The sequence below is a fragment of the Paramormyrops kingsleyae genome, chromosome 15, assembly GCF_048594095.1.
Source record: "Paramormyrops kingsleyae isolate MSU_618 chromosome 15, PKINGS_0.4, whole genome shotgun sequence".
Classification (NCBI taxonomy): Eukaryota; Metazoa; Chordata; class Actinopteri; order Osteoglossiformes; family Mormyridae; genus Paramormyrops; species Paramormyrops kingsleyae.
The window spans coordinates 1,591,507-1,607,300 of NC_132811.1; the positions used below are offsets into that span (position 1 = coordinate 1,591,507).

The 15,794-nt window shown below is 40.3% G+C and overlaps 1 protein-coding gene across 1 annotated transcript; it reads right to left on the bottom strand.

Moving 5' to 3' along the window:
• Positions 1-10,549: 10,549 nt before the first annotated feature.
• On the bottom strand, positions 10,550-14,182 carry LOC111860168 (serine/threonine-protein kinase NIM1-like). Its single transcript, XM_023843599.2, has 4 exons — positions 13,874-14,182; positions 12,648-12,882; positions 11,808-12,076; positions 10,550-11,580 (listed from the first exon to the last, which is right to left on the bottom strand). Exons 2-4 carry the CDS (start codon positions 12,841-12,843, stop codon positions 10,849-10,851), a joined length of 1,197 nt encoding a protein of 398 aa, XP_023699367.2. The 5' UTR covers positions 12,844-12,882; positions 13,874-14,182; the 3' UTR covers positions 10,550-10,848.
• Positions 14,183-15,794: the final 1,612 nt, after the last annotated feature.

Here is a 15,794-nt window from a genome sequence, read left to right on the forward strand (position 1 = left end):
GGCACCATTGCATTGTCTGGTGGTTAACAGGCAAAAGGCTTCCCCAGCCTACTGCCAAGGCCTTGACGGGCTATTGGATAGAGGATTCCCATACTGCATTTGAGGAACTGAAGCAATGACTAGTAAGTGCACCTGTATACTTTTATTCACTATATTTTGGAGATTGATACCAGCTACAGTGGCTTAGGTACTGTTTATCGCAGGAACAAGATGAGGAAAGTCAGGCTAATAGCATACAGAAGTGAAGTCTACGACCCTCAAAATGCAATATGTCCAACTACAGCTCTATGAAGCTGGAGTTCTTGGCCCTTATGTGGCCATGACAAAACAGTTAAGGGAGTTTTTTTTGGCTTATTACATTGAAGTTAGTTTGTCATTGTCACAAACAATGTTAGTTTATGAATTGTGGGTATAAGGTACCATGGTTACCAATAATTTGAAATATTTCAATTAACACTACATTTTTGAATTGTTACAGATTGTTAAGTTTGATCATATTCAGAGAAACATGGAAGATTTTATTAAGTGAACACTGGCAGTTAGCATTTGCTAACAAATGGAGGGGTTATCGTTGATTAATTTTCACTTCAACTTGCAGGTCACAAGCACAAGAAATTGCATTTGATCAATGGTCTTTACATAGTCTTTTTAAATTAATTTTCATTTCATGCACTTTCTCGATTTGAAACAGATACGAAATATCATTCTGGTAGATCAAGTCACCCTGCTGGTAATAATCAATATGATTATTTTAAATACACATTGCATAACCAAGAAGAGGGACTAGTCATCCTTTTTTGCCACTTTTTTTAAGTATAATAACACTCCACCCTAAGCCAGCAGACTAACCGACGACGCCACCCTAAGCCAGCAGAATAACCGACGACGCCACCCTAAGCCAGCAGAATAACCGACGACGCCACCCTAAGCCAGCAGAAAGACGAAGCCGTAGATCAATTTAAGAAGTTTACATTAGACAAACAAAAAAACACAACAGATACAAGGCAGATTGCATTCTCACAGGCGAATAACAGGACACTAATCAAATTATAGTCCCCACTGTTTCTACAGTACAATCCAGCAACTAAGAGAGACTGTAAGGTTTGGCACGCAGTTCTCCAAAGTGGACGACGTAATCTCCAGCTGACGAGGTGTCCAGAACAGAGGGTGAATCCACAACAACAACAATGGCAAAAAAGGCTGTGATAAGTCCCATCAATCCAAGGATAAAACTACAAGTATCCTCTGTCCCGCTTGCAGCTACAGTATCACAATCCGATAGTTCGTGGTTTCACCAACGCTGCAGTTTTCGCCGCTAAAAGCTGCACTGTGAAGAGCTGTAAGACGGTCAACAGCCACCTAAGCCATTCAGGTGTCCCGCTAAAAGTCATTTTAAAACAACTTTTAACCAACAGTAAAGTTAACCGAGTGTGTCAGGTACACATATGTGCCGTAATGCATACCGGTACATTACCAGCGGGAACCGGATAGAGGTGGAGATTCCCGAACGCTGCCCCATACGTCCTTTTATAATGTGGAATGCCGTTAAATGACCAGTTGGGGGCGTGTGGGTAGGCGTACCCAATCAGCCACCCTCACTTCGCCACAATTGGGCAAGAACCTCAGCGTCCCATTGACTTTTCTTGGGGGGAATTTTGAAGCAGCTCCTATCAGTGCGCATGACTGGGTACATCAGAGAACATCAAGGAACACAGCAGTTCACCTTTAAGGGTGCAACTGAGAGACTTTGCGCTGCTACTGATGGGGTATTGATCAAGCGGTCCAAAAAACCTGAAAGTATTGTTGTGTTCCCACCACAGGAACTCGGTCCAGGTTTCCTTGGAGGTAGTTCTGGAACCTTTTTTAGCCCCCACTGCAGACTACGACTGTGTCCATATTCAGGGGCTGGAACCTTCGAAGGACGCGATCTACGTAGAATATTCTGATGCAGAAATATGGAGACGCAAACAAAAAGGCATTCATCAGTGCAGTGTATTTCAACCTTTCTTGAGTCACGGCACATTTTTCCCATTGAAAAAATCCCACGGCACACCAGCAACCAAAAATGTTACAAAATGACACTCTGTAGCCTAGTAATAACAAAATAGTCTCTCAGTTTATTTACACTCACTCAGTGTAAATCCGGAGCCTGTTTGGATGAACACAAAGCTGATATCCTGGCAGGAATTGTTTCTCTCTGTTTTTAGTTTTTATATGAGTCAGACTTGACAAGCTCAGTTCATACAGATATGTCGTGGAAAATGGGAGTAATGTTGAAATAGCTGTGTTTGTTTAGAATACATCACATTTACAGCACAGACACTCGAAAATGGCATATTATTTGTAAATAATTTTCAAAATGGTTTTTAGACCAATTTAGAGTCAACCAGTTGAGTACTCTGTGACTGTGACTCTTTATACTCAACAGGTTGGTTGAAGCAAAATCTTGGTCTGGATTTTTTTGCTGATTAGTTGACCACAAGCGCTGGTGTTTACTTGGAAGCCAAAATTGAGCAGGTGGAATTATTTCTGTGCCTCAGTTACATTTAATGCATTAAACCTTTTTGTTTGTGCCTCCATATTTCTGCATCAGAAAATTCAATCAATGACCAATTAACTTTTGTCTAATATCGCCGTTGCCGGTGGTGAAACTTATCAGCGCTTAAAAGCAGAATGAAGCTTCACCATTTTTTCTGTGAAAAACAAAAGATTGACCTGCTGGCCAGATTTAATAATGAATTATAATCATGTTGTGGGTCATATAAATTAAAGGCTGAGTCCCATTGTTTGGACGGCATGTTCAAAACCCTCATCAGCTAACAAACTATTAACAAAATGACTTGTTCTTCTTCCATTATTTTGGGGTGGTGTAGTTTTATACTGTATGAAATTTTGTGTGAAGTTTAACCTAAAGCCTTTTTTGTGTCTCCCATGCTTATTAAGTATAAAGGTCACAACTTCTGTTGTGCGTTGGGAATGCCCAAGAACTCGCAACCAGGAAGCAGATCCCTGTTCATAAATGGGAAAGCGTCTTAAGATGAATCATGGCCGCTTATCCTGTTGACTGACAGAAGAGCACAACAGGCAGTGACTGGAATCTCATAACTGAAGTTGCCGTATCCTGTGTGTGTATCTGGAACCCCTTTGATCTGTTGCACAATACAAAAACCAGTATAGCAGTACAGAGGAAACCTGGATTGTAGGTGACATTGTGCCTGGCCAGACACACCTGCAGGAACATGCTGCATTATTTGATGGCAGATCAGAGAGCAGAGTCATCGTGAAACAGGCCTCATGCTGAACGAAAGTCCATCTCAAGGAAACATTACTGAGTAACAGAACACACTGATGCTATTAAGAAGAGAATGAAGCAGTTCCTTTATCCTCACCACAAATATAGGATGGTTTCGATTAATGCATTCTGCCGTATCTCTCTATCCCTCTGTGCTTAAATAAGTTTCTTAAAAGCAAACTTAGCCAGTGCCTGTTTGATGTCTTAATGTTCTTTTTATACATACTATCCTTCCACATGATGATTCTCTGTCAGATTTTAAATGTATCCCAGTTTTATTTGTTAACATTTCACATTAGATTATGGGATGAATTCCAGGCACAGTTCTTATTTAATGGCAGTCTGAGAAACCTTATCTGACTTCCCTGCTGGGCTCCTGCCAGTTACTCTCTCCTTTCTGCACTTCCTGTCACAAAGGCGAAGCATATAGTTTTGATTCTGCCCCTTTCTGGATGAATTATTATCATTTTGGAGTAATTTTATGAAAGTGTTAATTTAATATCCATTAAAGCCCAAAGAGAATATTTTGAAAAGGTAAAATAAATTATTAGCTTCAATTATTTTCAGTTGAATAAATATGAAATTATCATTTTAAATTAGAAAAGTAATAACTAAAATGTCTGAAGTAGAAGTTAGGTGGCTATACAGAACTGTATTCAAGTTCATTTTTTACTGTAGTATGTGAAAATGGTGCCGACAATCATACCATGTTCAAAATGTCTCAGATCAGGTGACTTATTTATTCTAAAGCTTAGCTGAACGATAAATGAACCTCATGACCCCGTCTGTCTGTTGTATGTATTCAGTTGCAGCCACATGATTCAGTATTTGGAAGAACATGCTGTTTGCATTAGCAGGCAGGTGAACCTAATTACCTGCCACTGAGTGTTAATCATGTTGGTATGAGATTTCAAGCCTGAAACCTTTTGATATATATGGTATATTACCTTCATGGTGCATCCTGGGAAGTGGTTTCTTTGGAATATGAAAATATGTGTTTCACGGAAATTCAATTCCATTTGTGATTACCATAAATAATTCAAAAAGCACGTGATACTAATTGTGATTTTCACAGCAGTTGCCAGAAGTCAGATTAACACGTGAAATTAATAAAATGTACTTATATTACTATTCACAAAAGTTCACCTTTATTGGGGTTGAATCAATATTTTGCTATTTACCTGTTTTACATTTAACATAAAAAAATGGCAGAAATGTTTTTGGATACATTTCAAAAGTACTTTTATTAAACAGAACTCAGTGACTGTCCATATGACTATATAACGATAGTATTGATGAAAGCCCAGCGGCAGCAGACCCCCCCCACCCCCCCGCGCCGACTGATTCCTCAGAACAGACCATATGCTTTTGTTCAATAAACACAGGCACAGGAACTTTTAAGCGACAGCACAGCATAATTTTCATCTGAAAATTTACTTTGGTAAGAGCACAAGCAATTTCAGTTCTTTTTTTTATGAAAGCATTGTTTAGCGAACAACAAACCAAATACATTGACTTCAGAAACAATAAAATAGTGCATTAACTAGGTAAAAAAAATAAGGTAATCTAATTTAACCGCAAATGCCAAAAAACCAACTTCATTTATTTTTTACATTTGTCAAAAATGACTTAATGAATTCATCAATCTTCCGTCCATCCATGTTATCCAGCACAAAGTCGGGGGGGGGCAGCGCGGAGCGGACGGCTGTTCCTGTTGGGTCTCACACACACACACACACACATATAAATGTAGGGTATACATATCCTTATGGGGACCGCTCATTCATTTCAATGGGAAAAATGCTAACGCTAACTATGACAACCTTAACCCCTACCCTGCCCTAACCATAACCATAAGTAACCTAACAAAATACAAGAGTTTTTGCATTTTTAGTTTTTTCATAGCAGTCACCGATTTTTATAAAATAGAGAAACCGGTCCCCATAAGGGAAAAAAAACGGATATTTATCATGTTATGGGGACATTATGTCCCCATAAGGATAGGTAAACCCGCTCACACACACACACACACACACACACACACACACACACAGAACAAACAGGACACTCAAACACCAAACATGGAGGTTTGAGGCATTAGTGTCAGTGTTGAGTCTCCATGCTATGAGGTGAAACAGAGAGTGATTGAATCCCAGCACGAGATTCCGCACCCCAAACCCCAGTGAAACTAAGCTGAAGTCATTCAAGTCACACGTGCTGCGCCTCATTACTCACGGCACTGTGCCAGTGCTTAGCAAAGCAGTTTGGCTCCCGCGCCCTTCAGTCCATTTGCCATTCTATTTACGCAGTACGGGGTCCAGTGAGCATAGGGCCACGGGTCTGTGGTAAGCTGTGCATCATCACAGACGGCATGCCTGCCCTATGCAGGGCACAGACTCTGTGCCAAATGTTTTCAGGAGAACCTGGTAGCATAAGGCCACGGGTCTGTGGTAAGCTGTGCATCATCACAGACGGCATGCCTGCCCTATGCAGGGCACAGACTCTGTGCCAAATGTTTTCAGGAGAACCTGGTAGCATAAGGCCACGGGTCTGTGGTAAGCTGTGCATCATCACAGATGGCATGCCATCCCTATGCAGGGCACAGACTCTGTGCCAAATGTTTTCAGGAGAACTTGCGCAAACATGGGGTTAGACATCTAAACCCCACATAGAACAGAATGAACTGTCCTTTGCTTTAAATGCATTACGGCTTGTTACCCTGTGTCTGCAATAAACACGCAAGTAAGCACTTGTATGAGTACAAATGACAATAAACCTTTTGAGTTTAGCCATTTTGTACTTGTGTAGTATGTGTGGGGGGTGTGGCTCTGCTCTTCAGGCTTCTATTCTGATCGGGAGGCTGCTGGTTTGATATCTGTAGCTGTGAGACTGATTTTATTTGGGTGCCTGAGGACCAGCTGACCATAATCCTAACTTCCAGTATCTCCAAGGACCAGCTGACCGTAATCCTAACTTCCAGTATCTCCAAGGACCAGCTGACCATAATCCTAACTTCCAGTATCTCCAAGGTCAAGAACCTGCTTCCTCAATTATGCGTCACTTTGATTAAAAGTGTTTGCTAAATAATAAATGTAATGTGTCAACTGAAACCAATGAACATAATATTCTTCTCAGAATTGATCATACACATTATTTTATAGCTGTAAGTGTGATACGGTGAAGCAAGTCACTGCTGGGCTTCATGATTCTGACTGGTTCTGCCTACATATATATTGTGAAAGGCTATTTTTCAAAATTTCAGCTGTCAACTAATTACCAGAAAAGGAAAATTAATACATGAATAATTACATAATTACACACACATGATAATGGGCCTTCATAAAAACACAATTCTGATCAAATGTGCCTCTGAGAATGGATTTACGGCATCTTGTGTTTTGAACAACTTTGAAGAGGCTTTGCAGAGATTTCTCAGAGGTCTGTGGACACTGTGGGTAAATGAATGCCAGATTTAGTTGTTTGGCAGAAACTGTCTCAATCTTTTATCAGAGAATCTTGCAGAAAAGTTGTTAAATTGTCAAAAATATTTCGATAAGTAATACATAGAAGCTGAAAAAAAGAAAAAGAAGCCTTTTTCCTGAAAGGTGTAATATTTTGTGAAAACCAAAAGTTAAATGTTAACAGCGGAGACACAGTGATAAAACTGGGGAGCAGAAAGAGTGAGTAAAAAGGTCTGCATTCGTAGATCCATTTTTCTGTTTCCGATCTGTGAAGTATTTTTAGAGTGTCTCTGCATTTGAAACTTGGTGGGTATTTATATGTGATGATATTTAAGTGGATATCCAGAACACAACCTTTAATAGCTTCTATATCTGGCAGTAATTCTTGTTTTAATGTCCAATAAACGAATCACTCTTGCTATAGATCAAATGAATTTTTTTGTAAAAATTTCGATTTAATGTGCATTTTTTCCCGACACACAGTGATGGCGATGATGAGGGAGCCTAATTCAAGGATCAGTGTTCCATAAATGCACAGTTTAGTGGAATCAAGGATTATTACGTTTCAGGATCGATTGCCCCGGCGGCGGCCCTCAGCCCCGTATCCACAAGCGCACAGAACGCTGCACAAAAGAATGAAGTGCTTTACTGAGCACGACTCACAAATTGCATTGTCAGAACTTTGCCAAGAGTCATTAGAACTGAGGTCTATACATATATTGCATATCTTGTATTGTCCTGTAAGATGCACAGAGCTGTCTGCCAAATGACAGATAATAAAATGGAACTTACGGGAAATTGTTTCAAGTCGGGACAGCAACCTGGCAGAGCGACGAAGGCTTCAGGTTATTGCCCAGGTGCGTAGATGACAGAATCTAAAGTAAGTGTCAAAATATTAGATAAACTGGAGATTCTTTGGTTTTATTCAGCTGAGACAAACACACAATAAAAAATGAGTGCGTTTTATATACGATATTAAGTAATAAAATGATGAGGTACCAAATGTTTATGTAGCTAAAATAATTCGGTTTTATTTCATTAGCTATGCAAAATGCTATTGAACTTTTAGAACAACATTAATGAATTAAGGAATATTATTAGGCTACAGTAAAACATTGGTGTCTTTGGGCATGAAATAATAAGAAAATGTTGCAGGTTATACATTAACCACTAACATTGGGGTGTGATGAGAAGCACAGATGTATTATTATGGAGGTGGAGGGTGTCTGAGGGGGGGGGGGGGGGGTGGAATCGATTCTCATGAAGATAGGGAGAATCCCAGCAGGTGTGAACTGATTGATGTAATTTCCCCAATACGATTTAAGAAATTGTGCCAAGCCACAAATGGTTCACAAAAGATACCAAACAGAAACCTGTCTGATACAGAATTAAAAAGAATTTAGTTCTTTATGACAATGATCACATTGTTTATTGCATAAAAACTAAAGGTCAGTATATATTGTTGCTTTTCTCATGCTAACATACAGAAAGTTCCTTGAATCATGGTAATTACAGTATTATCCTGGATTACTGGTATGCCAGGGAAAGATCAACGAATAAGGATATCAAAAATATCCTTTATCTGCTTGATATTACAGTCATAATAAGAGAAATCTATCCTTTATTTGTGTTGTAACTACTTAAAGAAAAGAAGATAAGTTACAAGAAATAGTCATGAGTAGCATGATATTATCATATTATTGAAGTATATTCTACATATTCAGATTCCACATTTTCCATGCACATCTAAGTCCTGTGGAGGGCGTAAGTGGTCATGCATGTGTGACAGGGGGATGAATACGAGGTGATGCACAGACCAAACACGTAGGAAATAGTACAATGCCTAAAATTACAGAATTACAGAATTACAGTGGAGTTGGTTGCATTCACAAAGCTACTGGAAAGACCTTGGAGAAGAAAAGCTTTGCTGTTAGTTATCAAACCTCAAATGCAATTTGCTATACATCACTAGAATTTAACGTTTCAGTTTAAATGGGGATCTATGGATAGATGTAAGACAAAGATAACTTTCTGTCAGCGAATAGCAGAGCTGAGTCAGGCGTGAATTAAATGGTGATGCAGTAAAGCTCATAATCAGCACTTTTAAGCATGGTGGTGGATCTGTGATATTTTGGGGCGGCTTTTCTTCCAAACGTCCTGGGAAACGTGTCAGGACACGTGACCGCAGCCATGGTTGTGTTCCGATCTGCCAGCACGGTGGTGCCCCCCCCCCGCCCCCGCCCCCACCTCATCAAGCAGCATATGAGAAAAGTCAATGCTGTTACTTTGGCAAAGTCTTATGTTTTATAAAAGCATATGATTCTGTTTTGCTGAGCATAGAAAATATTTTATAAACACTAAAGGGAATGCTGTGTAGCTTCAATTGTTCATATTAAGTGAGTGTACCAAAAAGGACAATGCATATCTGGCTGCTAAAGGAAGACCACGAGGATGCACTGCCCCCTGTTGGAGCTTTCAAGAAGTTTCATGCAATCTGTATTTGACTCTGGTACTGGTCCTTCTATCTAAAATATAAAATGTTTTATTTCATTTTGAAATGGAAAATGAAATGCAATGCAAATACTCCCATCAAACTGCCAGCATCACAGAAGAATGAAGTAAAACTGAGTAGTTTGCAAATGGTTGTATTTCGGCAATCCATGATGCCTTACTGACGAAGCTAGGAGGCTGGAAGAACGGCCTGGCGCCTGCTGGCTCAGGCGTCTGCATCCCGCCGCTGCCCGGTGTTTGTGACGCTGGCTGACACGACATCTCTAAGATCAGCCGTAGTGTGTGACTGTGACTCTGATCATGTGCCTTGGTGTCTTTTGCTGTATTTTGATCTGCACTAAAATTCACATAATGTAGATAAGCACTTAAAGTTTATGGGGAGAGCAGATAGATTCATGCATATCCATATACACTATACTGCCAAAGTGCTGGGACACCCCCAAATCACTGAATTCAGGTGTTCCAATCACTTCCACAGCCACAGGTGTATAAAATCAAGCACCTAGACATGCAGACTGCTTCTATAAACATTTGCGAAAGAACGGTACTGCATTGTGCCAAGTGTAAAATTTGATGGAGGGGGGATTATGGTGTGGGGTTGTCTTTCAGGGGTTGGCTTGGCCCCTTAGTTCCAGTGAAAGGAACTCTTAATGCTGCATTTTGGACAATTTCATCCTCCCAACTTTGTGGGAACAGTTTGGGGACGGCCCCTTCCTGTCCCAACATGACTCCGCACCAGTGCACAAAGCAAGGTCCATAAGGAAATGGGTGAGCGAGTCTGGTGTGGAGGAGCTTGACTGGCCTGCACAGAACCCTGACCTCAACCCAACAGAACACCTTTGGGATGAATTAGAGCACAGACTGTGAGCCAGGCCTTCTCGTCCATCATCAGTGCCTGACCTCACAAATGCTCTCCTGGAAGAATGGTCAAGAATTCCCATAAACACTCCTAAACCTTGTGGACAGCCTTCCCAGAAGAGCTGAAGCTGTTATAGCTGCTAAGGGTGGGCCAGCTCCATATTAAAGCCTATGTATTAAGAGTGGGATGTCATTAAAGTTTATGTGTGTGTAAGGGTGTGTGTCCCAATACTTTTGGCAATACAGTGTATCAGTCTTTGGCTTAGGCTCTTGTTGAATCCCTACTAAATCAGTGATAATTGTTGCATTAGTCATTTTTGACAGGCCATGCTTTTATAGAGGGATTTAAATAAGCTACACTTATTTATACAGCTGTTTAATTATCCAGAGATTCGGGTCAGGCACATTGATTCACAGAACAACAGAATTGGTCTTCCAAGAATTTTAATTTTAATCAGCTTATGCTAAAGTTAGCTATCCTGCGTCAGCAGCTGACTGTCCGCTGGCCACAAACAGCCAGGGAATTACTGCGCACTTTGTCACACGGCAGACTATGACAGGCTATAAGGCTTTCGTGGCTCCTCAGCAACACCACACTTCTTCACATATATTTATTTACAGAGGTTTAGCAAAACACTACTTTTACACTATGACGGACTTCACTGAAGTGATGTCCCCAGAGAACGAGTGTCGCACAGACCACACACAGCGTGTGCATGACAGTGGTCACCATGGAGCGAGTGGAGGTGTGCACAAGGCCATTGTTCTCCACAGACATATTCTTCTGGGCACGATGCACAAGCAGCTGGGATTCTCCAGAGACTTGTTCTTCTGGACACGATGCAGTATGATGCGATAGGTGCCAATGACGGCAGTGTACGAGTCGGCACAAGTGTTATTCTTCAGATGAGCATTTGAGAACCCTAAACTTAGAAGGGTTGACTTCACTTCCTTCTCCTCCTCACACAGGGTCCAGGATGGCTCTGCTAGATAAGCAGGCGTGAGGTTGATGGGGGGGTACGGCTTCATGTACTCAACTCCCTTCAGCCACGGACTGGTCATGATCTGCTGGATGGTAAAACGATTGACTGGTGCCTTCTGCAAAATGCCCTTGATGACAAACTGGCACGACTTAGAGACTTGGGGAGGGATGTGGAAGGTGGCCTGAGTGATCCGGCGCTTCAGTCGGGCCAAATTGACACCACGGAATGGATAGAGGCCTGTGACCATGAAGTACAGCAGGACCCCAAGTGCCCAGATATCGACATAATGGCCCACGTAGCCTCTCCCCCTGAAGATCTCAGGAGCCGCGTAAGGAGGAGACCCACAGAAGGTGGTAAGGACTTCATCGGGCTTGCTGACCGTGCTAAAGCCAAAATCGGCCACCTTAGCCTGGCAGCTGGAGGTGAGAATGATGTTCTCTGCTTTCAGGTCTCTGTGGACAATATTCTTGTCATGCTGTAAAGTTCAGAACAAAAGAATAAATTACCAAAAAATGTGGCTGCCTTTACTAGAGCGTGCAGATCCATTCTCTATAGCGTAAGCAACGAAAAGGACGTCACATCAAACGGAAGATGATCTGCAAAATTTGAATTTAAAGCAGAAAAACAATACATGGGTTTTAGACAGAATGTGTATTTAAGAATTTAAAAACAATAAATCGTCATTTATGCAGCTGTGCTTACCATGTGCATGACGGCAGACAGGATTTGGCTGAAGATCTCCTTGCTCTCCATTTCAGACAGGTAGCCCTTGGCTCTCGTGTGCGAGTCGAGGTCCCCTTTACTGCCGTACTCCATCACCAAGTAAATGTTCTTTGTCGTCTCAAACGCCTCATACAAGCGGACGATGTTGGGATGTGACAGTTGTTCCATGCAGGATATCTCAGATACTATCAGCTTCTTGAGCTTCACACCCAGACAGATCTTATCCATAACCTTGACCGCAACCCTCTCTTTATGACAGAGGTGCAGCAGGAGAAGCAAGCAGAGAGGTTAAAAAGAAGGCTTACAGAACCCAGACAGAATTCTGGCTTTTTAAATCCAGCCACACTTGCTTTTTGCTTGGGTATCTTTGACAAACTCGTAGATGAAAACGATGAGCAAAGATATTACTGCTTATTGTAGGGCGCCAACATGATTAGTCTGAGTTAAACACTTTATTTGATGAACTTGTACAGTTTTTTTCTGGCACGTGGACTGAAATTGATAGTGACATTTATCATTATGATGTCATTCTGTCAAAAGTGACTTTAGCAGGGATTGCTGCTGCTAATTGGCCTGTGATACAATGAGGAATAATAACATTTAATATCTCTCAAGGTGACCCCGTTAAAAGAAGAATGAATAATTATTGAAATAAATACATTTTATAATGTATTGAATTATTATTATTATTATTGATGTTTCAATAGCAAATGATCTTAAACCCCTAATTCCAGCATGTCTGTCTCTCATTCACCCTCATTTACATGGATATTTCTGTGCAGAGGCACCAGTTTCACGGGCTTGCAGTCTCTCTCTCACCTTTGGTCAGGGTGTGGATCCCCAGCTTCACCTGTGAGAAGTTCCCCTTCCCGACCATCCCCCGGAGCTCATAGAAGGCAACGCGCCTTTCCAGCATGATGTCATTCAGCACACGCTCATTGTGAGACATGTCGTGTATGGCTTTCTCGAAGGGGGTCAGCTTTGCTAGTCGTGTTTCTGCTTCCATTGGCTTCATTTAATTTCACTTCTGTTTGCTCTTCTCACGTTTAATTCCCTGAGGACACAAAAATGAAGTGAAGAGGAGTTTATTGCACATAACTACAACAACAACAACAGGATACCAACCCTGCACGTTTATAGAATTAGCTAAAGATTCACCACAGCTGTTTTGTCTATAATGGGTAATATTATAGCTTAAGACTGACACTCTTTGCCTTTGTGCAACCATCCAGTGAAACCAGTTTACCTTCAGCACCTCGATAGCAAATACGACATAAAAGCTGGTCTGCAAGCAGCATTTTTGTGTGATACACCTACCAACAATTTGACAGTGAGTAGACACTAGGTGGCGCTACTTCTTTTAAAATGTTTATTTAAACCTGTTGTTTTGAACTGCGTGAGAAATTTCACATGAGTAAAAATTATGAAATGAATCACATCGCAAAACTTTTCAACTTTAGGGTAATTATATAGTTATTAATATTTGACACAATATATAAATGTCACAGATCATCATACGCTGTAGGAATGGCTGTTATTTTTCTATTGTTTTGTTTAACTGTATATCTTTTATATTAGTTTGTAAGAGAACAATCGCTTATTAATTTGAAAACCAAAATCAGGATTGAAAAGACTATAATTGCATGCAGATTACTCTACTTTAGGTGAACTTTATTGATCCCAGAGGGAAATTCTTGTGTATACAGTAGCAGTGTTCATAGGGCCCACACAGACGTACATTCACTGTAAAGCAGAGGAGGTGCAAAGACACAGTGCAAAGACGCCAATGCAGTGCTAACAACACAAGTAGAATCCTGAATAATCATATATATTTATGCATAGAAAAATATTTATATATATTTTACATGTTCATATAATAGCACTTTTGCATTATTTTGAGCTTTGTGGATTAGGTGCCAGACTGCATTTCAATATCTGAGTACTTTTACTTTTTACATTGACAAAGTTGAAGCTGAAGCTGATCTAAATCTAATCGAAAGCTTCATGTTTAGTTCTAGTTCTGATAACAGAAATTACATTCTTACCAGATGTCACCTTGGTCTCAGGTTTTCAAGGGGGATTATACTCCGGTGAAAATTTGCAGCAAGTTGAAAACATGTATGTAAAGAATCAGTTTTACTGTAAAAAAATAAGCCATTCCTTAAGTGGAATATATAAGTTAAAAAGAGCGAAGTGTCTGATCCCTCCTATGTCTTCATGCCACAATGAACACCATACTGTAGGTCTGATAGTGGCTTTCCATTGATTAACCTTCCTTCTGAGAAAAGCAGTGCTTCAAGCCTGGATTAGAGTTAAGCATTTGAAGCAGACAGGCTTTAAATAGGTGTTTTCACTTGAATAAAATAAACAAGGGCTGAATGGGAGCTTGTGCCCCACGCTTCATTTATAAACAGTTAGGTCTTTGGCAGGTCTTAGATGAGTACACACTGGAAATAGGCTGAGGTGCTGGTGTATTACAGTTGGTTAAGTATGCCTCCGCAGTCTTACTGGAGCAGGAAAAACACATGATTCTAACTGCAGTGAAACCTGCTGTGAAACGTCAACCAAACTGCAGTGAAACCTGAAGTGAAACGTCAACCTAAGTGCAGTGAAAACAGCGAGGTGAGTTACGGAAAGCTTGTACATTTCAGTGAAAATTGTGAGCAATCAAAATGACTGCTTATACTCATATCTATTATTATCATTCCTATTATTATTATTATTATTATTATTATTATTACAAAATAATTCTTGAAATTAAACAGACACAGAAAAATACATCAGTCTGACCAATAATTTACAGAAAATAACTGTGATCAAAAATCTAACAGTGTATGAAACCTGGGGGTGAATTAATAATATGGGAAATGAGTGCAGTGAGGCTGGGGGGGGGGCATATAGTTTTTAGGTGTATTCTGATAAGCCTTCACAGCAGGTCATGTCTGATACTGAAGGAAACCTTTTGCTTTTTGGTTTGTTGCATCACAAAGACCCCAGCAATGACAAAAACGTGAGTCTCACAGGTCAAACATAAGACTTGACCCCTGTGAATTCTATATAAGGTTTGGGGAAACAGATTTAGCTCTAAATTATATATTCCTAGATATGCTTTGTACTTTTAATAGTTTCACAATTCTAATTTTATAGATTTTCACTTGAAATTCTATATTCATTAGTGCTTTTCATGGGTATATTTGGATGCCTATTTAAACATCCCATATTCGGTTACTTCTACTAAGGCACATACAGCATTACCGAGGAAACTTCTTAGAAATTTTACTGTACCTTTTTTAATGCTAACTTGACAAACAAAAGCAGCAAACAAGCTGGTATGCCCTGCAGGTCTGTCAAGACAAAGCATAAATGAAAAGTAACTGGAGAGAACTTCCGAATTTGTCATTATTATGTTGCTGTTTATTTGTAAAAATGATACTGTGTAATGTGAAATTTGAAGATGGAAATAAGCAGCACAGTTCAATTGACATTACTGCTTAATTTATTGAGATTTTACAGGCTGAAAAAGATCATCCAGGCTGTGATTGGCAACATTATTCAGAAGAAAGAACGACTGATATTCCTTTTGGAACATGGCGAGGTTAATTGGAGTCACCAAATTGCCCATAGGTGTCTGTGTGTGAGTGAATGATCTGTGAGTGAATGGTGTGTCAGTGAATGTCGTGTGAGTGAATGGGGTGTGAGTGATTGTCGTGTGAGTGAATGATATGTGAGTGAATGTCGTGTGAGTGAATGGTGTGTGAGTGAATGTGTGTGTGTGAATTGTGTGTGAGTGAATTGTGTGTGAGTGAATGTTGTGTGAGTGAATGTCGTGTGAGTGCATGGTGTGTGAGTGAATGGTGTGTGAGTGAATGATTTGTGAGTGAATTCTGTGTGAGTGAATGATGTGTGAGTGAATGTCATGTGAGTGAATGATTTGTGAGTGAATGATTTGTGAGTGCATGGTGTGTG

Coding starts and splice junctions, on each gene's coding strand:
- LOC111860168 (XM_023843599.2), bottom strand. CDS start 12,843: ATGAAGCCAATGGAAGCAGAAACACGACTAGCAAAGCTGACCCCCTTC. Junction 12,077..12,647: donor GATCCACACCCTGACCAAAG/GTGAGAGAGAGA, acceptor TCTGTCATAAAG/AGAGGGTTGCGGTCAAGGTT. Junction 11,581..11,807: donor TGTCTGCCGTCATGCACATG/GTAAGCACAGCT, acceptor TGAACTTTACAG/CATGACAAGAATATTGTCCA.